Source organism: Nymphalis io, chromosome 11, assembly GCF_905147045.1.
Source record: "Nymphalis io chromosome 11, ilAglIoxx1.1, whole genome shotgun sequence".
NCBI lineage: Eukaryota > Metazoa > Arthropoda > Insecta > Lepidoptera > Nymphalidae > Nymphalis > Nymphalis io.
In genome coordinates, this window is record NC_065898.1 from 1,208,056 (window position 1) to 1,228,942 (window position 20,887).

At 34.3% G+C, this 20,887-nt stretch overlaps 1 protein-coding gene across 4 annotated transcripts in view; it reads right to left on the bottom strand.

The window, feature by feature from the left end:
* Positions 1 to 20,887, bottom strand: part of LOC126771576 (Ig-like and fibronectin type-III domain-containing protein 2) — a 139,957-nt gene that overhangs the window by 1,665 nt on the left and 117,405 nt on the right. For 3 of the 4 annotated variants that reach the window (XM_050491527.1, XM_050491528.1, XM_050491525.1), the window contains 24 exons: positions 18,588 to 18,842; positions 17,661 to 17,807; positions 17,160 to 17,376; positions 16,592 to 16,764; positions 15,801 to 16,134; positions 14,652 to 14,805; positions 14,182 to 14,348; positions 13,581 to 13,794; positions 13,295 to 13,420; positions 12,471 to 12,651; positions 11,968 to 12,102; positions 11,407 to 11,585; positions 11,019 to 11,157; positions 10,615 to 10,750; positions 9,798 to 9,999; positions 9,065 to 9,170; positions 7,700 to 7,840; positions 7,105 to 7,283; positions 3,502 to 3,669; positions 1,970 to 2,093; positions 1,384 to 1,585; positions 714 to 886; positions 234 to 406; positions 31 to 114 (listed from right to left, as the gene is read on the bottom strand). In XM_050491527.1, the coding sequence (XP_050347484.1) occupies positions 31 to 114; positions 234 to 406; positions 714 to 886; positions 1,384 to 1,585; positions 1,970 to 2,093; positions 3,502 to 3,669; positions 7,105 to 7,283; positions 7,700 to 7,840; positions 9,065 to 9,170; positions 9,798 to 9,999; positions 10,615 to 10,750; positions 11,019 to 11,157; positions 11,407 to 11,585; positions 11,968 to 12,102; positions 12,471 to 12,651; positions 13,295 to 13,420; positions 13,581 to 13,794; positions 14,182 to 14,348; positions 14,652 to 14,805; positions 15,801 to 16,134; positions 16,592 to 16,764; positions 17,160 to 17,376; positions 17,661 to 17,807; positions 18,588 to 18,842 (4,109 nt within the window). The remainder of the gene's footprint in view (positions 1 to 30; positions 115 to 233; positions 407 to 713; positions 887 to 1,383; positions 1,586 to 1,969; positions 2,094 to 3,501; positions 3,670 to 7,104; positions 7,284 to 7,699; positions 7,841 to 9,064; positions 9,171 to 9,797; positions 10,000 to 10,614; positions 10,751 to 11,018; positions 11,158 to 11,406; positions 11,586 to 11,967; positions 12,103 to 12,470; positions 12,652 to 13,294; positions 13,421 to 13,580; positions 13,795 to 14,181; positions 14,349 to 14,651; positions 14,806 to 15,800; positions 16,135 to 16,591; positions 16,765 to 17,159; positions 17,377 to 17,660; positions 17,808 to 18,587; positions 18,843 to 20,887) is intronic. The other variant, XM_050491529.1, reaches the window with a different exon arrangement.

The following is a 20,887-nucleotide window of genomic DNA, read 5'->3' on the forward strand; positions in this document are numbered from 1 at the left end:
ATATTTGTGAAAAATGTTAAAATATATTACATTGACGGCGTTGTCAGGATTTGGCTCTCGGAGGTAGCTTGGATTCTCAAATGCGACTCCACCCTGAGCCTTCAGTCTAAGATTCTGAAAAAATAAAACAAAATTGAGGTGATTTTTTGAAGCCATATCAAATATTCCACATAATAAAAATATTATTAATACTAACTTCGAAGGACTTAAATGTTTAATAGTACTTTTAGTACCTTTCTATGCCTATAATACAATCCTGCAGCTAGCAGAATAGCGGCTACTAGTATACAGGCCACTGCTACGCCAACGGCTGAAGCAGTTCCTGAAGACGACACGGGAGCTGCTGCAGCAGCAGTTTCCTGACCAGCCGTTGTAAACATTATTGGCTGGCTGAGGGATGAAGTACCTGGTGATGGAGAAATGAAAGAAGTCTTTAGTTTCTCTTCAGTCCACTTAATGCATGGACGAAGAAAATTTAATTATGAGAATAATTACTTCATTGTTGACTAAAATTTCTTATTTAAATTAAGCGAAATTACAACCAATCGGTATACTTAGGAGATTATCTATTTATCTCTTTATTTTATCATGTACCAAAATTGTTCATAAGAATATTTAACATGAAAACAATGGCGTTAAAAATAACAGTCTATTTCTATGAGCTTTTTTCTAGCCCTAGACCGTCATTAATATGTATATTCTTATTTACTCACCAACATCATTTGCCGATTTCACTACACATTCGTATTTTACATCATCTTGTAGCCCAGTGAGAACAACGCTCGTCTCGCTGGTGTCCAGCTTCTCTGGTACCTTTGCGCCATACGCTCGCCAGAATACACGGTACAAGTACACCGTGTCCGGATTCTTGCGAGGGGGCTCCCAGCTATTAAAATATAGATTTGGTAATTGAGACATATACATAACACTTAATTTGCAAATGAATGTAATGGACTTTTAGAAATTTATTTATTAATCCTTTATTGCACACAATATACAAACATATAATAGAATAAGTGGTACATATAGTATGCAAAGGCGGCCTTATCACTTAAAGTGATCTCTTCCAGGCAACCTCTGTAAATAAAGAAAACAACAACAAAAAAAGAAATTAACAACAACAGAAAAAAACAACAACGGAAAAAGAAAAACAACAAAAAAACAAATATTTTTGTTTTTTAGCCACGAACATTAATCGGTAGTGTGCGAACAACTTATATTTAAAATGTATTGAATATGTAGAATTCTACATATACACCATATTTTTTGATAAATTGTTTTGATAAGTGATATTAGTTGATATGGTTTTTCAAGGATTTCGGAAGATTCATTTTAGTGACCAAAATCGAAACGATCGTTGATATAGATACAATTTTAATGTACCTCAAGAGAACAGCATTGGGGGTAGGTGCAGCATGTGCTTTCAAGTTCCTAGGTGGTCCAGGCATCTTAGCTCCAGAGTCCCTGAAGCAGGCTAGAGCTCGTCTTGCATGTTGGAGGGCGCAGGTTCTGGAGACCGGTCCACCGCGACATAGCTCAAGGCAGTTCCGTGGAACGCCCCAAGATGCGCAGCAGCTTCGGTGATCTGGATGTTTCCGGTCTTGTATTATTATGGTTATTTTTTAAAATTTAATGAACAATAATCTATATGAATACACATTGGCAAAACTACCATTTTTTTCCTCTCTTTGTTAACCGATTTTATTTTTTATTTAAATAATGTTTTATTTATTTTTCATGTTAACATTAAGAGCGCTTGATAGAAGTTATTATGGAAATATAAATAGAACAAAATCAGCGAAGATAATTTTAATTATATAATGATGTAATTACTCCTTAGTCTTCAAATCCAGAGTCAACAGGTTTCTTCTAGGCAAGCGTGCTACATCCTAGACCGTGTCGATGCTTAACATCTGGTAAGTCAATGGTCAAACGTTGGCCTATTAAGGGTAAAAAAACTACAATTTACCTGATCCATCTGCAGCACACTTCATGAGTTTGTCGAAGTCATTCATGCACTCAGGTCGGTCCATGATGTTGTCCATGTCCAAATGGAAGCTGCATGCGTCGATACACGCTGATGATACATTCATCTGTAAAAATGTTAATGCTCTGTAATTCGTCGTCTTCCAACTTCGTGTTTTAGCTTAAAACATCTTAAATTTCAAATCAGAGAATATCACTCATTTCTTTATGAAAACTTAATTTTTTAAAACTTTTATCAAATAATTTTCATGAATTTAGTAACACTTTTAAATATATACAAATAAATAAAATGTCTTTCTGTAATTTCAAAATAAATGATTTTTTAAGTTAAACGCCAGTTATAAAAGCAAAACAACCTTTATTTTTTGTATGTTTTTCCTAGATGCACAGTAACAGCCTATCTTTGTCCCACTGCTGGGCTAAGACCTCCTCTCCCTTTTTGAAGAGAAGATATGGAGCTTATTCCACCACGTTGCTCCATTGCGGGTTGGTGGAATACACACGTGGCAGAATTTCAGTGAAATTAGACACATGCAGGTTTCCTAACGATGTTTGCCTTCACCGTACAGCACGAGATGAATTATAATCACAAATTAAGTACATGGAAATTCAGTGGTGCTTTCCCGGGTTTGAACTCACGATCATCGTTTAAGATTCACGCGTTCTAATACAGTGTTTCCTAGATGGAATGTAAATAATTGAGTTATTATTATAGATTGAATTCTAAGGCACAATTTAGTTTTATTTCACCAAAATCGGTTGTCTAGCAGAAGTTATAAAATTTAAAGTTTAAGTACATATTAATTTATCGTTAATTTAGGTAATTATGATCATGATCTGAAACCTGAAAATTAACATTAACTCATTTTCAGGATTATTTTATCTTTATTTTTTAATAGTTTTATTTACTACTAAATAAATATATAATTCTAAATCTATTGAATAATCTATTGTATAGGGAAAGGTGTCAAAGTTGGAAAGTTCGAAACAATGTCGTCCTTCCAAGTCTTATCGTCTGTTGCCTGTCTGCCGAGCCAGACTACTTATTTTAGGCCGATTTCAATATAACCAAGTAACGTTATTGTTACTTAATTGAATTCGAGACTGTCAAGTTCCATTTGTTTTGACAAGCAACGTTATTGTGTTTAGTCTCGAAATTCTTGATGAGTTTCTCGAAATAGATTCATAAGCGATACCAAATTTCGATCAATTAAAGCTTTTGGTAAATATTTAGAACTGACGCAACGAATGTAAAACAAAAAGCGACGGTCAATCGAAATAAACTATATATATATTTGATCGACGATCAAACCTTTTTCTTAAAGGCGAGAAGACTTTAGCCCAACAGTGGAATATTCAAAGGCCGTTTCTTTACTTTCCACTGTTATATTTTGTTTTCCTAAATTTTGCAATAACGATATGGTTAAATATCCTCGAGTAATACGAACACTAGTATAATTAAAGACATTAAATCATTCGTGCAAGTAAAATTCGCAATTCGTTCGTGCCACTTACTTGAGTACAGCACTCGGTGACGTTGTGGTGAGGGTTACTGGTCCTCAGCCGCACGGACACTGGTCGCAAAGTCTTCCCGAAGGCATTTTCTGCGTGACAGAAGTAATCTCCCTCATCTGCTTCCGTTATCTTCTTGATTATCAACCGCATTGTGTATTTCGTCTGTTCCTGTTTAAAGAATTATATTTAGTCAGCATATTATAACGCAGCGTGGGCAGGTGGCAAGGTAAACCGATGATATGTAAAGGGTCGCGAGAAACCATTGGATGCGGGAAGCTAAGATCGTGGAAATCCTTGGGGGAGTCCTTTGAACAGCTGTAGACGTTTTCCATCTGATATGATATTGAGTACATATTGAATATATTATTTAAGTAAAAGTTCTTAATTTAAAAACTTATTTTAACTAAACGTTATATTAAATTTTTAGTGTTTTATAAAATGACGATTTAAAAGTGCTTGTAAGAGCGTACTCGAATTAAGTGGATTTTGAGTGGGATTTTGAAAAAGTGTAGAAATTGAACGTGGAGACATATAATATATGATTAACTCGTTGAGTATTCATATTATTATCTCATTCCAATCAATATGTATCAATATTATCTCCAGTTTTGTTGTTTGTGGTGGTGTGCAGGTGAGCTAGTGTTGTTTTCTTAAATATGATTAACAGCATAAAGAGCATATAAGCATATATTTCACGATTAAGAACGATATGAAGTGTATTTTTAGTATGAAGCTGACAGACATTCTTACATGAAAGAATTAACTTGAGATTTACAATTGTTATTATTATTATTGGTATAAGAGTAATCGAATACGAAGCATACTCATTTAATGATAGTTCGTATGTGGTTTTCTTAAAGCTCAAAATCTTGTCTAGATGAGATATATTACTCAAAAGATAATGTTAATGCGTCAATAAAAAATAATATTAAATTCTTACTACTTGATAATCAACTCGGTCATGATATACGTAATACACAACTCAGCAAGAATCAACACGCTACATTAATAACGTGGTCTGTGGTTAAGTTTGTTGGAAGCAACAAGAGAGAAACAAATAGAACACACAACTTTAGGCAATTTAATAGGTAGCTGACTATTGGTAACATTACATAAATATTATTATAATAAATTCACATCTTCTTAAATATTGACTTTAGCGTAATGGAATAAAACTTCAAATTTAAATAGAGGAGAGGCCTTTGATCAGCTGTAGGACATACATACGCAACAATATTACATCTTTACTTTACGAGTAAAAAACCAACCACTTAATTATTAAATTGAGGATTAAAATAAGTAAAATATAAGCTAAAATTATAAATATCTACCGTATAAATTGTAATCGCAAGGAATGTGGAATGTTGGCAGTATTTAGTTGAGTCGCAATTACGGTTTTCATTATATCAAATCAAAAATTAAAATATTAGGTCCTAACATATGAAATTGGCGTTTTGTACGGGGGGAATATAAAGTCAAGTTTTTTTTTGTAAAATATATTTAATTAATCAAAGTATGCACCGTTGTTATCTATGAACTTTCGCCATCTCATAGGTAGTTCATTAATCCCTTTACTAAAAAAACCGTGGGGGCGAGAATCAATAAACTCTTTGAAGGTGGTTTGGAATGCCGCATCGGAGTTGAATTTTTTTCCTTGTAAGAAGTTGTCCAATTTCCGGAAAAAATGGTAATCTGTTAGAGCAAGGTCCGGGGAGTACGGTGGATGTCACAGACATTCCATTTGTAGCTCATCTAACTTAGTGGTTGTTTGTTGTGCAGTGTGTGGTCTTGCGTTGTCGTGAAGCAGCAGAGGCCTAGAGCGATTGAACAATCTCGATTGTTTAGCAGCTAGTTCTTCCTTCGTGGTTTGCAGTTGCTGACAATAGATATCTGCCGTAATTGTTTGGCCAGATTTTAGAAAGCTGTAGTGAACGACACCGGCACTAGTCCACTAAACACTCACAAGTTACTTTTTCTGAGTCAATTTTCATTTAGGGTAGCATTGGACTGGGTCTCCAGGATTAAGCCATTGCAACGAGCGCTTCCGATTATCCTACAGTATCCACTTTTCATCACAAGTATTAATTCTATTTAAAATCCCTTCATTATTGTGTCGGTTGAGCAAAGTAACACAGCAGTCGACGCATGTTTGCAAGTTCGATTCACTCAATTCATGAGGTAGCCATCGTTCAAGTTTTTTTTACTTTCCCGATTTGCTTCAAGTGGATTAATACAGTTTTATCACTTACTCCGAAGCCTGCAGCTATCTCTGAAGTCCTTTGTATATATGCACCGGGATGGCAAATGACTCTACTCCACCTGATGGTAAGTGGTAGTAGAGTCCAAACGCGACGACGGCCAGTACAGTCGGATATGATATATATATAAAAAAACATTTGTTTTTTCCACATTATTTTTTTCTTTGGCGTCGCTTATTACCGCACAATGTAAAACTTGAAATAAAACAATTCAATGACTGTTTTCAAAACTCAAATGTATCAGTTAAATGAATTTATAAATTTGAATTTGGAATTTTTAACCAAAGAGGAGATATTTCAGATCAAAGTGGTTAGTACGACAAAACGCTAATTTCATATGGAAGGACCTAATATTTATACGTCAGATAAATTAAGTGTTTTTATCTTAACTTAAAAACCCTATATCGGTATAGCCTAAAGTGCCTTGACCTTCTGTCGAGTTGATAGTGCAAGTTTATTTATAAGAAGAGCCGTTCTAGGTTGCTACTTAGCTTTAACAATAGCGCGTCAATTGCCCTCGAGAAATCTCGCGAAAGCTCGTCTCAGTTTGTATAAGCTTTTCATTTATTTATAAATGAATCAACTTGCCCTTGGATTTCTTTTAAACAAATTTGAGATTTTGCAGATAGCTCCATCTGCCCTTATAAATTTTTGAGATTTTCTCTAATTAAGAGTGATATACATAAGTGTATAGTTAACAAGAGCCAGATTGAGAAATGAGAAGCCTCTTTCTAATTTCTTATATATCTTTTCTATTTAAATTGTATGTACCTGCTCATTATTTTATTTGGTGGTAGGGCTTTGGACAAGCCCGTCTAGGTAGATACCACTCACCCAGATACCAACAATAGATATTCTACTGCCAAACAACAATACTTAGTATTGATATGTTTCTTTTGAATGATGAGTGAGCCAGTGTTACCACACGCACAAGGAACATAACATCTTAGTTCCCAAGGTTCGTGGCGTATTGACAATGTAAGAGATGGTTAATATTTCTTATAGTGCCGATGTCTATGTGGTGGTACACATGTGGTGGTAACCACTTATCAGCATTGTATTTATAAAAACAAAATATATTACTAATTTTATTACTCTCTTTAATCACTTATGAATCGTCATTTACAGGAATAAATTAAGTGGAACATAGGTCAGCTGATTGTTGATGTGGAGGAATTTTCGACACGTCGTCTTACGAATTTTTTTTTCTTTACCGTCGAGCAAGAGATGAATAATTTAAGCAAGTGGTGACAGTATTCAAAGTCACTACTTTCAATAAAAAACAACCTGTATAACTGGGTGACATTAACTATTAAATTTCTAGATACTTCTAGTTTTGTCTTACCTCAGGGTCAGAAATTAATTGTATAGAATAATTGGGTCCATCGATCACAGGCGTCCGACCGTTGGGGTCTCTCCAGAACGCAATGGTGGGCTTGGGAAGAGCCTCAACCCTGCACTCCAGGATCACGGAGTCACCAGCGGCAGCCATCGTGATACCAGACGCTTGGATTGTTGGTATATCTAAAATATAACAAAATATATTTAGACACATTTTTGTATATGCATTTTAGAAATAAATTATTATAGTTACATTAATCAGTATAATGAAAAAGGAAAAGAGGGAAGAGAGGAGATTCAGGGGTTCCAGTATTCAATATAAAAGCATTTCATCAAACGCAATGAAAATCCGGATATACGTTCGTTTGTTGTCCGCTCGCCGTTTGATATGTCAAACGGCGAGCGGACAACAAAACGTTTGTTCACAAAAACTAATAACTGATTGAACTTTTGGTATTGTGTATTAATGTCTTCGTTAAAATGAAAACTACTAATATAGTAATTAGTTTTAGTTTTGTATATATGTTATACTTGGTGGTAGGGCTTTGTGCAAGCCCGTTTGGTCATCACGTATTCTACGGAATACGAAGTATCCTTACGAGATATGTTGATCTTTCTTGATGCCTGCATTGGTGTGCCGTAACCGTTGTCTGCATAGCACGAAATGAGGTCCATGTCTCTGGTCACGTTGTGGACTACTGTCACCATGTGACGTGTCACTTCTTGCCTTACGAGGCGACCTGAAAATGACCAAATCCTTTTAGAATGTGTTTTAGTTTTGACGTATTTTTTTTGTTTTATCTTGCGACCGCACCAACACCGTTTAAGAACATTGGCAACACCAGAACAACGTCGCTGGTTTTTGGGATATATGTTTAATAGTCATATTGCAATTTCGAAGGAATAAAGTTGGTGAAAATTTGTCCAAACGTTTGTAGGTACTTGGAAATTCATTACAAGTATCGGTTCACATTGGAATTATATTTTTAATTGTGTCGAAACTTGCAACATTCTCATTGCTGGATGGTTTGATAAAATCAAACTTTATGCTTACAGTATCGAGTATTTGACGTGAGCTTCGCCAATTTATATGTCATAACTTATGGCATTATTAGTTGTTATATATAATAATATCCTCCAGACCGATTTCGGCCACGGCGGTCAATCTCAAGAGAGATTAGCCAACTACGCATGAGATATTATAGTGCACAAGTGTGTGCGCAAACAAAGGTGCACTCTCTATTCCCTAACTCTCATAATCCGATGGGACGGTAATCCGACACGACTGGAAAGAGTTCACGCGCAGGACCAACGGTGCTTTCCGAGCTTTTTTCACGGGAGCGTACACACTTCCAACTTCCAGACTCCGGGCAGCTGCTGAGAATTTTCTCACAAAAAAAAACCCTATAATTTTTTATTGGCCCGACCTGGGAATTGAACCCAGGACCTCCGGATCTGCGGCCTTACATCAAGCAACTAGACCAACGAGGCAGTCATACTAGTATCACAAATAAACAACTATTATATTGTTTGCCGTAAAAGTAAAAGCAATTCGTTTTTATGTATGTTTTTCACATTATTTCCTCTTTATAACGTTGAAATGAAAATATTATTTATTCGAGAGGGCTACAAACTACCAAATAACCGGCAAGTGGATCAGTAGCTACTCTTTTTATCTAATGAAATATATAGTCATATACAATTGAATTCATACGTCATGTATCAATGAATATAAACGCGCCTTTTTATCTTCGTTATATACTTGCATTGTGTAATAAGCCTTGACTTTTTATGTTTTTTTAACATGATATTTAAGACATATTAACATTAAAGGTAACAATAAATAACCGCCAAGCTTACTTTTTTGAAATCCGAAAATATTTTATATGCAAAACTTGTAATTTAAAAGAATGAATAATAAACTGTTATTATATAGTTATTACCGTGAGATACCATTTACTTACCAGAAATGTACAAGGAGATGGTCGGTGTTGGTGTTCCCATCGCAATACAGAGTATTGTCATGCTGGTTCCTTCTACCACTAAGTTCACAGGGTTAATTGTTGGTGGCTGATAGGAGAATACAAATATTTAATTAGTTACGTAATGATATATTGAAATAAGTATTCTTGATAAAAATCTTTGAAATTAATATTAATATATACTGTCTAAGATTTGTTTTTTCTTTCCATTTACAAAGTAATTTTCTTTCAAATACTACTAGAGTAAAATAGCGAAAGATGCGAATCCGTTTTTACAAATGATCAGGAATAAATGTATTCAATGAAAGAAAAATAAATTGTGAGACGCTGCCAGTATTATTCGTGTCGTATTATATATTAATATGGTGATTGTGGCTTCAATATAGAATAATTATTAGTTAGTCAATCCAAAACCTCAGGAAAGAGGCGGGTTTGACGTGCTTTCCGAGGCACAAGAGAATAAAATGTAATTACGGCTACTTCTCGAATTTCAGGCTGATATTGAGAGTGTACAGACAGGCAAACCAAATTATTATTGGCTTGACCTGGTGTTAGAACCTAGGACCTCCAAATCTTCACTCTCATAAGCTAGCCAATGGGCCAAAGAGACTGTCAAGCTTAGAAATAAGAACAACTTTAAAATGCTGTCTTCCAAATTGGGCAAAACATCGATTTAGACTGTGAATGTAAAAGTATTTAATATATTGTAGAGTACCTCCACAAAAGCAGGATACGCAGGATCAGTCCATGCTAGCAAAGTCTCTGAAGGTAAAGAGTCTCCAGCGTCCGAGTGAGCCTTCACCCAGGCTACGTACTGCGTGTTAGGCGTCAACTTCTCCAGAGTATGCCCTGTCACTGTGGTGTCGATCTTTGTGACATTACCCTGGTTGTTCTGACTTGGCATCTTGTAGTACAAGCTATATTGAAAATAATAATAATCATCATATTATGATATCATACTTTTTTTTCTTTTTGTTTTTATAGTATAGGTAGGCGGACGAGCATATAGGCCTCCTGATGGTAAATGGTCACTAAGTAATTGGTATGTAAGAAGGCATTGTAAGAAATGTTAACCATCGCTTACTTCGCCAATTCGCCACCAATCTTGGGAACTAAGATGTTATGTCCCTTGTTCCTGTAATTAAACTGGCTCAGTCACCCTTCAAACCGGAATACAACAATAGCGAGTACTGCTGTTTAGCGGTACAAAGTCTGATGAGTGGGTGGTACCTACCCAGACGAGCTTGCACAAAGCTCTACAACCAGTAAACCACCACCAGTACTTTGAAAGATAAAACAAATGTAACGGTGATGGAATTCTACATTCTTGTAATTTAGCCATTAATACTATTTTTTCCTGTATTGTGTTCAGGACAAATTTCAATTATATTCGTCGAGTAATTAATGTTATACATATTTATGGCTCTTTTATTGTATGCAACTTAATCTCAAATTAAACTGATTAAAATTTTAAATATATATAATTATATATTTCCTTAAATTCTTTAGACTTTTGCTAATTTCATACTCACGTGTAAGATATCTTCTCATCGGGCAGAGAGAACTGCGGTGGCTGCCAGCTCAGAGCCAGCCATGTTGCCGAGTGCGACGACACTGACAGCGAGTGTGGCGGAGATGGGATACCAGACACCTCTTTGTTTTCTTTGTCTACGGTAAGATTAAATAATTAAAGCCAGACTTATCGTAAGTTAGCTAACTCATGTCAGTAGCTTTATTAGAGAAAAAGTTTAATACAGAAATTTTATCCATCATTTCCTTTGTTGATATAGATTCCTGTTTTTCTTACTCACATACTCTCTATATATAGATAAAAAGTACTACTGGACCAAGACTTCTTTCCTCATAAAGAGATAGTTTGTTGAAATAAGTAGTAAGTTATTTGTAGGTGTGAAAAAATTGTGTTGTAATAACTTACCACCATCAGTGATGTTGATGAGTAACATGCTGGACGGTAGGGAAGTGCCGTGCTCGTTCACCGCTACCACGAAGAGGTGGTAGGTGCTGTTCACTTCCAGACTTTCAATGCGAGCCATAGTTTGTGTCACGTTCATTTGCTGTATAATTTTTTTTCAATGATTCAAGAAATTTGTTTAACGGAAAAGAAGGGTTTCTTATAATAGAAGATAAGTTTTATAATATATAGAATTCACACCATGTTCGCGAAACCTCTGCATTTTAAACTTTCCGATATAAAAGTAAACAGTAATTACAATTATTTGAATAAAATCAATTCGTTAAAGAAGAAAATTCCACCGAACTCAATTCCACATTTATAATATTAAATGGGATTACTTGATACTTACATTGTCCAATTGCACGCTATTGTAGTAGTAAGGTTGTGTGTTATTGCCAACTTTCTGCCAGTGCACGGTATATGACGTGGTATTAGCGCCATCTGTCGGCGCAGTCCAATCAAGGAACAGCTTGTCGTGGGAGACAACAGCGTGGACTTCACGCGGAGGGCCAGGGAGAAAACCAGTGCCTGTTGAATTTGATATTCCATTGAATTATGTTATCGACATAGTAACAACCCATATTATCCGAAAATTATTTACAATCAGCAATTTTCATCCACTTTACGCATAATCGTAAAATAAGTGGTCATTCAAAATAAAAAATACCTTGTGCTCTCAATTGTGTATATGATTTAACGTGACGCGTTATATCATATAAAATATATATTTATAAATGTTAAATACAAAGTTAGTTTGTTAAATTAGTAAGATTTATTTCTTGTCAATGAACGTATAATAATTAGTGATTATAATGTTTTAGTAAAAGTAGCAATAACTTTAGTATATTAAAAATATATATATTGCTTGACAGGGCACAGTGAACAGCTGTCAAAATATAGTATAACTGACCCTCCTCGAAGCACTGCACGATGTTCCCGACGTACGCGATGCAGGTGTAGAACAGCCCGCTGTACGCGCCCGAGCACGCGCCGCGACACGCCGCCGGCACGCCGCGCCGCGCGCAGCACGTCTCGTGGTTGCGGCCTTTGTATTACCATGTTATCATTCATGTTATTCAGCATATTTGACAGGCTATTATAGCGCGTAAAGTAAGTATTATTATTTTATTTAATTAGTTATACTAATCTTTAAATGTCCTAAAGGAGGCCTTTTCTCCTTTGAGGAGAAATTATAAAGCTTATTGCATCAAATTAGCACAAGCACTGAACATTGGGCACGAGATGAATTATAAACACAAACTAAGCACATGAAAATAGCGGATTGAACCCTTTGTCTTTGGTTTAGATTCACGTGTTACAATTATTGAATCATATTTATAACTGGAAGAGTAACAACTTTCAGTATTCTCTTTTGCTTAATATGACTACCATGCATCCAAAAGGATTCCTTACCTCCAGCGCCACACCTCACAAGTTTATTGAACTCCTGCTCACACAACGGCGCGAGGGTCCTGAGGTCGGACATCTTGGCGTCATAAGAGCAGAGCGGCATGCACACACTAGAGAGCTGCACTCTCTCACAACAAGCAGTTATGTTGTATGCGTTTGCGTTCTCTTCTTCTTCTTCAATAACCTTTATAGAATTATTAAATTAGCTTACATTATTTAGTAATTAAATATTTGTGTTAATTGTTTTGGTATATCTACTGATATAGTCATAAATATTAAAGGCATTTTAAATTGCCAATATGCTGCCAATCAAGTGATTTTTGTGATTTGTAGTTACGTAACACAGAATTACTCATTCGTCAATTAAACCTGCCATAATGATTACAATTTACAATAAATCAATTAAATTGTCAAAAAAGTACACTCTGTTATTAGACTTAGGATACATTTAAGATTTTAAGAATATGTATATAATTGTATACTAAATCTTTAAATAGCATCGAAACATGGTAGACAATTGATTATGTCTTAATCTAAAATATATAATAAATTTAAATATAATGAATATTGGTATATATATATATATATATATATATAACCAATATATAGTGAATATATATTCTTAGTGAACCTTCGAGTATTTCGGCAATTAAAGTATATGAATTTGTTAGTGATTCTCTCAAACTGAATTAGTCTTAGTTTTTGAGCTTTTTTTGTTTTAATTTAGCGCGTAACGATGGGGCCGACATAAAGGCTGCCTTTAAAGGCTCCTCAAAAATAAAAGATAAAAAAATAAAAAATGTCTTGAACTATTTTATGTAACTCACTTGACTTTGCGTTCTAAATATAAGTCTTGGTGAAGCTTCACCAACTCCATGTTCATTGACTGCATCTACATAGATCTCATAATCTGCGTTTGATTCCAGATCTTCCAGGATATATGGAGATTGAACCTTTGAGGGATTATTTATAATTAAGTATTTATTAAGTTAATATTGTGGTATACATTAATTGATCAGATGATAGATTAAAATTGACTTTAATTATCTTATGTTTTTGAAGAAGCTTGTATGATATAACAGTAGTAAGCAAATTAGGTGTTTAACGAAATACCTTTCCCAAAGTTCTATAGTCCTCTTCTGATGATAACGACTTGTAGTGCAAGTTATAATACTGTACAGTATCAGCTAGAGCTGCTGGTGGTGCCCAGTGTACCACAGCATAGTCGGTGTCGATATTGGTGAGATGGAGACGAGACGGTGGCCCTGGTAAGACGCCGTAGCCTTGCAGCAGACAATTGGTGTAGGAGTTCATGAAGCGAAGGCATCTGTTACCAGTATTATTTTTTTAAATGGGTATTGAAAATGGTTGAAATATTTTAGTTTTGAAGATATAACCTTGAAGGTTGTATATTAAAATATGTAGTATGGAAGTGAAAATATTTCGTAAGAGCAGTAATATTATCTCTTAAGTGTTGTCCATATACAACGTTGAAGTACTTTTTACTTTTAGATCAGCAGCGCTATTCTGCAAGAATTCACTTTGTATCTGTTTTGTGATTGAAAACCGTCTTACGGTGATACGATACTTATGTGCCTTTAATGTTGTAATTGTTATAGTCAATGTCGCATATTACTTTTTACATTATCGATTCGGCGGTGGTTTCGTGTTTGTTCTTCCAGAATAGCTGTACAGTTTTAAACAAATAACTCACTTGAAATGATTAAAGTCCAATGTCGTGATGTTTCCACTGCATAGTGGCAAGCAGGAGTCTGGTAGACCTCTTGACCGACAACAGGGAGTATGGTCCAAGCCGTTGGCGAGGCAGCCGAAAGTTGTACCAGCCCAGGGTGCGCAAATCATCAAGTCTGTCACCTGCAACTGGTGATTAGAACGCCGTTCTCTGGGTGATTGTGCATTAGTCACAAATGGGTGGTAGTGGAAATGAGTGTGAAATAAGTCAACGCAAATATCGTGAATTTTATTACAAATGTAAGTGCCTGTGTTGTGGTGGATACTGGTATGTGAAAAATGTATCTACAAGTTGAACAATCTGTTCACAATTAAATGAATAATAATAAATAATCATTTTCTATTTCATTAATTTACTTTTAAATATTTGGAAGATTTGATTATGGACGTGATTTGCGAAACACATATAATGCAACGCTACACTAAACTTACCCCTATTTCGAAGGTTTTGGTTGGATCACAAAGCTTATCAACACAGCCGTAGTGGTTGACGCCAGCGTCTATACAACAACCTCTTACATCGGGTAGTTTGGGTGCTGATGCTACTTCTGTCGACCTCCTCTTGCCAGGAGTCAATGTTAACGATCTGGTAAAGGTTATGGAAGAAATTGGTTTGATTATTCAGTTTTTCAATACAAAAGCATTTCCTGGCATTTTTTTGGGAAGGGTATTCGATTTTAGCTATGAATAAATTTAAAGCGGTACAAGGTTATATAGCTGCCCGCTCCGACTGTGTAAGTGTAATCAGAATTATATTTAGTTTTTTAAAAACCTGCATGTCGATTGCAGCGCCACTTACCGATTTTGACCCCCTCATATAAACACAATCAATTTCATCAAAATTAGTCAAGCCGTTTAATGAGTTCAGTGACATACAGACGTACAGAGGAATTATATATGTATATAAAGATTACATTCATTAATTTCCATACATGATATATAAATTTCGTTCTGTATTAAGAGATCCTTAAAAGTATATGATTGATGAAAAAGATGTAGACTAAAGACTACTTGCGGTTCTCTTTAGTGGATCACACACCAAATTGGTGATAGCTTTAAGGTAAATGTATCTTGTAAGTAGAAGAGATGGTTAAATAGACTGATTGACTGAATTTGACTTGACTGATTGACTGATTGATGCTTGACTGATTGTTATGAATTGGTCCCTTCAAAACGGTACATTACAATAATATCTAAATAGGAACGTACAAAATGTATTCACTCATGACTAGAAGAGATCTTTTGCCTGTATGCGACAGACAAAAGACTCAATGCCGAGCAAAGGCTAATTTGCCATTTGTTCCTGATATTATAAAATTGTCTTGTTTTTGAATTATAATATAACTTGATAAAATGACCTTATGTAAAAAAACACATTTTTCTAAATTATATATTAATTAGGAAGGATCATAAATACATAAAATGAAGACTATTGTCCTGAACCAAATTATTTACCAAGAACCGTCTTTTGATTAACAGATGGGATTAAATACGGACTAAATTAATTTTCTTTCAACATAAATCTTAAACAGATTCTTGCCGGAATAAAACATTAATTATAAACGAAAGCATAAAATTCACCTGATTCCGTAACTTGGGAGACTCGAGCCATGAATATTGTATGAAGTGACCGTGACCTCGTACATTGTAAACGGTAGCAAGTCGTTCAACACCAGAAATGTTTTATTCGAAGGTACTTTATATGTAAATGATTGAACCATTTTGCTTGAATCATTTTTTAACGAACTCTCAGAGGGATCTATTAAATGGGCATCGAATGATCGCAAGGTTGTGACGTTGACAATAAATTCAGTCACTGATTCTGTGTTCTCTGTTGGAGGATTCCATGATACGTTTAATTGTTTTTCATTTAGAGGTTCTACTTCGACGTCTTCTGGGGGACTTGGAAGTAGTTCTGAAAAATAAATATGTTATATAAATTTAAGTGAAAGGGTTCTGTCATTTTTAGAAAGATATGTTGACGTTTTGTAAGAACTTAAAACATTGTTCACAAAATGCAAGCAACAAAATACGAAAACATTACTAAATTAACGCAACTGGAAACTATGAATTTTACCTAAATTAAGATATAATAAGATCAAGGTTTCATAAATAATGCCAGCATTTTTTTTGTATTTAGAACTAAAACTCAGCTGTTTGTAAGTATAAATCTCCTATTACACATTGGCATCGTCAATACACCGCAAACCATGAGATCCAAGATGCAATGGCTCAGATGCCCTTTCAAGCCGAAGCCTTAAAATAAACATTATTGATGATTGGCTCAACTGATGATTTGGGGGTAGTAGCTACCTTAACTCTACTATCAGAATGTAACATTATTATACAACAATAATAAAATATGTTCTTACCAATGCCTTCAACTATGCAAGCTAAAGTTTTCTCCATAGATGCAGCGCATGAGTAATGGGTCTTAATATTATCGGTCACAGGCGAGTACTCCCCTCGACAAACGTCTTGACATATGTCAGGTATATGCTCTTGGATACAGCAAGGCACGTGGTTGCGACCATCTGCCATACACCTAAGAAATAAAATCTTAAATAAATACTAATTTTATGCCTAGTGAATGGTCTTTGGATATAATGGGTCAATATTCATGATCATGAACATCAGAATGTTGATTTAAAAACTTCTATCTGAATCAAAAGTAACATGACGTCAACAATTTATACATAATTCATAAGTTATACATAATTATATCTTTAGAATTTTTGACATTAAATATATTGACTCATTAATCTAATTATTAAAAAAAAACTATTTATTATATAATTATATAAAGTATTATATAATTTGACGATGAAAGGAAAACAATATATAATTTGGAAATTGGGATTAGAAATAAATTTTATTTTATTTATCTGAATTAAGGTTTTCAATATAAATTGCCTATCATATTAGGCTACTCCAACTTACTTAACAATAGCAGGGAAATCTACTTGACAGGCCTCCGGATCCTGACCAGGTCCGTCTAAGATACTTTGAATGCTGCAGTAGCCCAAACAACTCTTCGTCACATTCGCAGAGACACAGCAATCCGTGTAATTATGGGCGAGAGCCATGGTGGGTACATTGGCAGAATAGCTGTCAGTTACATTTTGGTTTTCTGGTGGAGTGAGCCCTCGTGATATTACTGGAAATAATAAATATGGTGACTTTTCGTAAGAATATTAAAATGAATACAAATCGTAATAATTATAGAAAAATTCAATAAATTGTACACTAAAATGCTTTAAATCCACTCCAAACACTCGTTATTCTATTGTTTAATTTAATTATAAATATATATTCGATCTATGTAAATAGTATTACAGTGTTACTGTAGTAACAAATGGTTTAAGCAAAATTTCATAACCATTTTCATGTTTGTATATACTGATTACTTCATCAATTAAATATTACGTTCGTAAGACTTACCAGTTAACTTATGAAAACTTCTCACGGGTGGTTCCGTGTTTAACTCACACATGTAGAGGCCTGCGTCGGAGGGTTTGACTGACTTTATGACGAGAGCCCACACATCTCCGCCTTTCATAATACCCGGTCCTTGAAGAGGTTCTTCCGCTGTTCAAACAATGATATACTTGAAATACTAAGAGAAACGATAAATTTGGCATACTTAATAACTTTCAAAGATTTGTTTTGTATATTGTCTAGAAAGGCGAACGGGTCACCTGATGGTAAATAGTCATTTCCGGTATATCTACTCTACTCCAATTAAAAATACTCCTTCTTCAATTGGAGTAGAGTATATATACTCTACTCCAATTGAAGAAGGAGTATACATAAACAGATCTAAGATTTAATATTCCATGCGATTTGCTAATGACTGCTATATTATGCACTATAAACAGTTCTTGATTAATATATCTTTATATATAATAGAACAAAATTCCACTTAACTAAGTAAAATCACTTTAATTTTACTTCCAAATTTCAGATAACAACGTCGCTAATATATAAAACCTCATTTCAACGTGAATCCATAGTGAATATCATAGATTATTTGGGATCTCGACCAATGATATCGCGTCAACCTAATGTGAAGTTATTTATTTATCTTTACTCCATCTGTGGTTGGAAATGCTATATACATGTATTATGTACTCATAATTCTACTACGGATAAGTAACATAAGAACAAATCAAGATAATGTATGTATAGGTAATCTGCAATGTTTTGTTTGTTTTTAAATATGAGAATTTTGACTACTTCGTTGGTCTAGTATATAGCTCAAGGGACTGCAGATTCCGTGCTAATTGAATAATTTAATCAACACTTCGGGCCATAATAAATTACAGTTCAAATATTATTTAAAAAAATATGAATTAGAATAGTACTTACAATCATCGTGTAAGACTTGAATTCTTTCGTCCCGAGTTACTCTTACACCACCAGCTGTTAGAACTTGAAGATCTCTCGCTCTTTTCCATAGAACAGGTTTTCCTCTTGCGCCTAGGACCACGCATGTAAGCAAAGCATCCTCCCCACTCTTCACAGCCACACCGCCCGCTGGTGCACGCATCCAGGCTTCTTTGGGCTCGTCATCCTCTTGGTTAGCGGAACTGCTTGCTGTTTCAACTGTGTCTCCTTTTATTCCTAGAACAAACAATAGCTTATGATGACTATTTTTTAAATTGTGTGCATGTAACTTTTTATATGTACAAATATAGTTTTGTGTGGTGAACGATTGCCGCCTCTAATTCTTCGTAGACAAATTGGTAACGCATTGGACAAAAAACCATGCTTGTTTACAGTTACATATTTTTTTAAATAGACTGTCGCGACTGACTGACTGACTTTTTTGAAAATCTTGTAAAAACTTATAAATAAGAATTTGCGTAGAGTAACGGAGGCGTTTTTGTATTGTGTAAAATTTTATACTTTGTATTTATTTAAGATAGGTCAAAATTAAAAAAAAAATGTTATGTTTTTAAAAATATACGTATTGTTATTGGGTATACAATGAGAAGCGAAAGTCCATATTTTTATTCCTTTAAAGTTAATTCTTTAAGATAAGAACCAAGCGTCAATCGTAAATTGTAAACGAAAAATAACTAAATCGGTGCAAAATAATTAATTTGATTTGCTTTAAGAAACGAATTTATTACTACTCGTTTTATAATGAGATTTCTAGTCTAAAACTTTAAATAGATGGAAGGAAATTAAATTATGTTTATAAATTAAATCTATTAAAATTCAAACATCTGAATAATTTCTTGTGTAAATTAAATTAACGTTAAAATATAATATTGTACGCTTTTGTTACTTATGTTAATGGGATATTAACGTTCTATCATACTGAATCAAATTTATAACGAATAATTGCTGTTACGGTTTTCTATGGCCCCTCGAGGGGTGGCCAGTGGGCAGACCCCCAATGGTCTCAATGAGGAGAGAGGAGGTCTATGTCCAGTAGCGGGTTCCTATTGGCTGGGGATGTTGATGATATATAAATAGTCACCCAGTGAGTTTTAAAACTTAATAATAATGCTAAGAGAAAAGAAAAGCGATATTGTCATTGATTTATTGTTACTCCTTGAATAACACTATTATTTTACGTTTAATTTTCAGCCACCACATTGGATATGATCTTTTCCAGATCTACTATAAATATTAATAATAATAAATAAAAAAAAAATAAAAAAAGATGTTAAATTTCTAAGTCAGTACATGTGTTATTATAGTACAATAAAAATGATGATAAAGAAATAAGGAATCGAATCAAAACGTAAGTATTGATATTACACGGTCCTATATTCAATGTAAAATGTAAAGAAAGATCATTGCTAAAGAAATCGATATCTCTACAATCGTGAATGTAAGTTCATAAAAGTAATGTTAGATGGCCGCCCGCTAATGTTAGTATAGATGTTTCTAAAATTCAATTTAAAAGTCGGTACTCATACAAAAACTTATATTGATATTATTTAATTGATAATCTCTAGACCGAATTAAAAGCGATTCTAAGATGTAAATAAAAAATAAATCGATGATAATGTTAAAATTATTATTCTATACATGATTTCAGTAAACATCAAATGATCATTCATGTAAAAGTTATTTATTTAAAAACATATGTTTGAACAAACCTAGTTCAAAAAGTATTAAAGCGTTGAATATTTAAAGCAGTGTGAGTAGTAAGGCATCAAACTTTAGGGCCGGAGGCTCAAAAAGCAATTCTGACCTACAGGCACACCTCTGATAAAAAGGTCATCTCCTCCCTTCGTGGTCGTTTCGCGAATATAAATGTGAAGATACTCAAGTTTGTGGCCAGATTGTAAACGGAATAGCTTTTTATAAAGCAATGGTATGGTATTAAATTAATTCATCATAAGAATGGCTAGCTGTACGTTTTATCGCATAATTATTTTTAATAATTGTAGATTTAAGTGCATGAAGGTATTATGCCGCATTTTTAAACATTATTAGATCAATGAACATTTTAAGTCCTGGTGTGAGTACTTGGTGGTAGGGTTTTGTACAAGCCCGTCTGGGTAGGTACCACTCACTCATCAGATATTCTACCGCATAACAGCAGTACTTGGTTTTTTTGTGTTCCAGTTTGAAAGGTGATCCAGTGTAATTACAGGCACAAAGGACAAAATAGTTCCCAAGATTGGTGGCACATTGGCGTAGTTTAG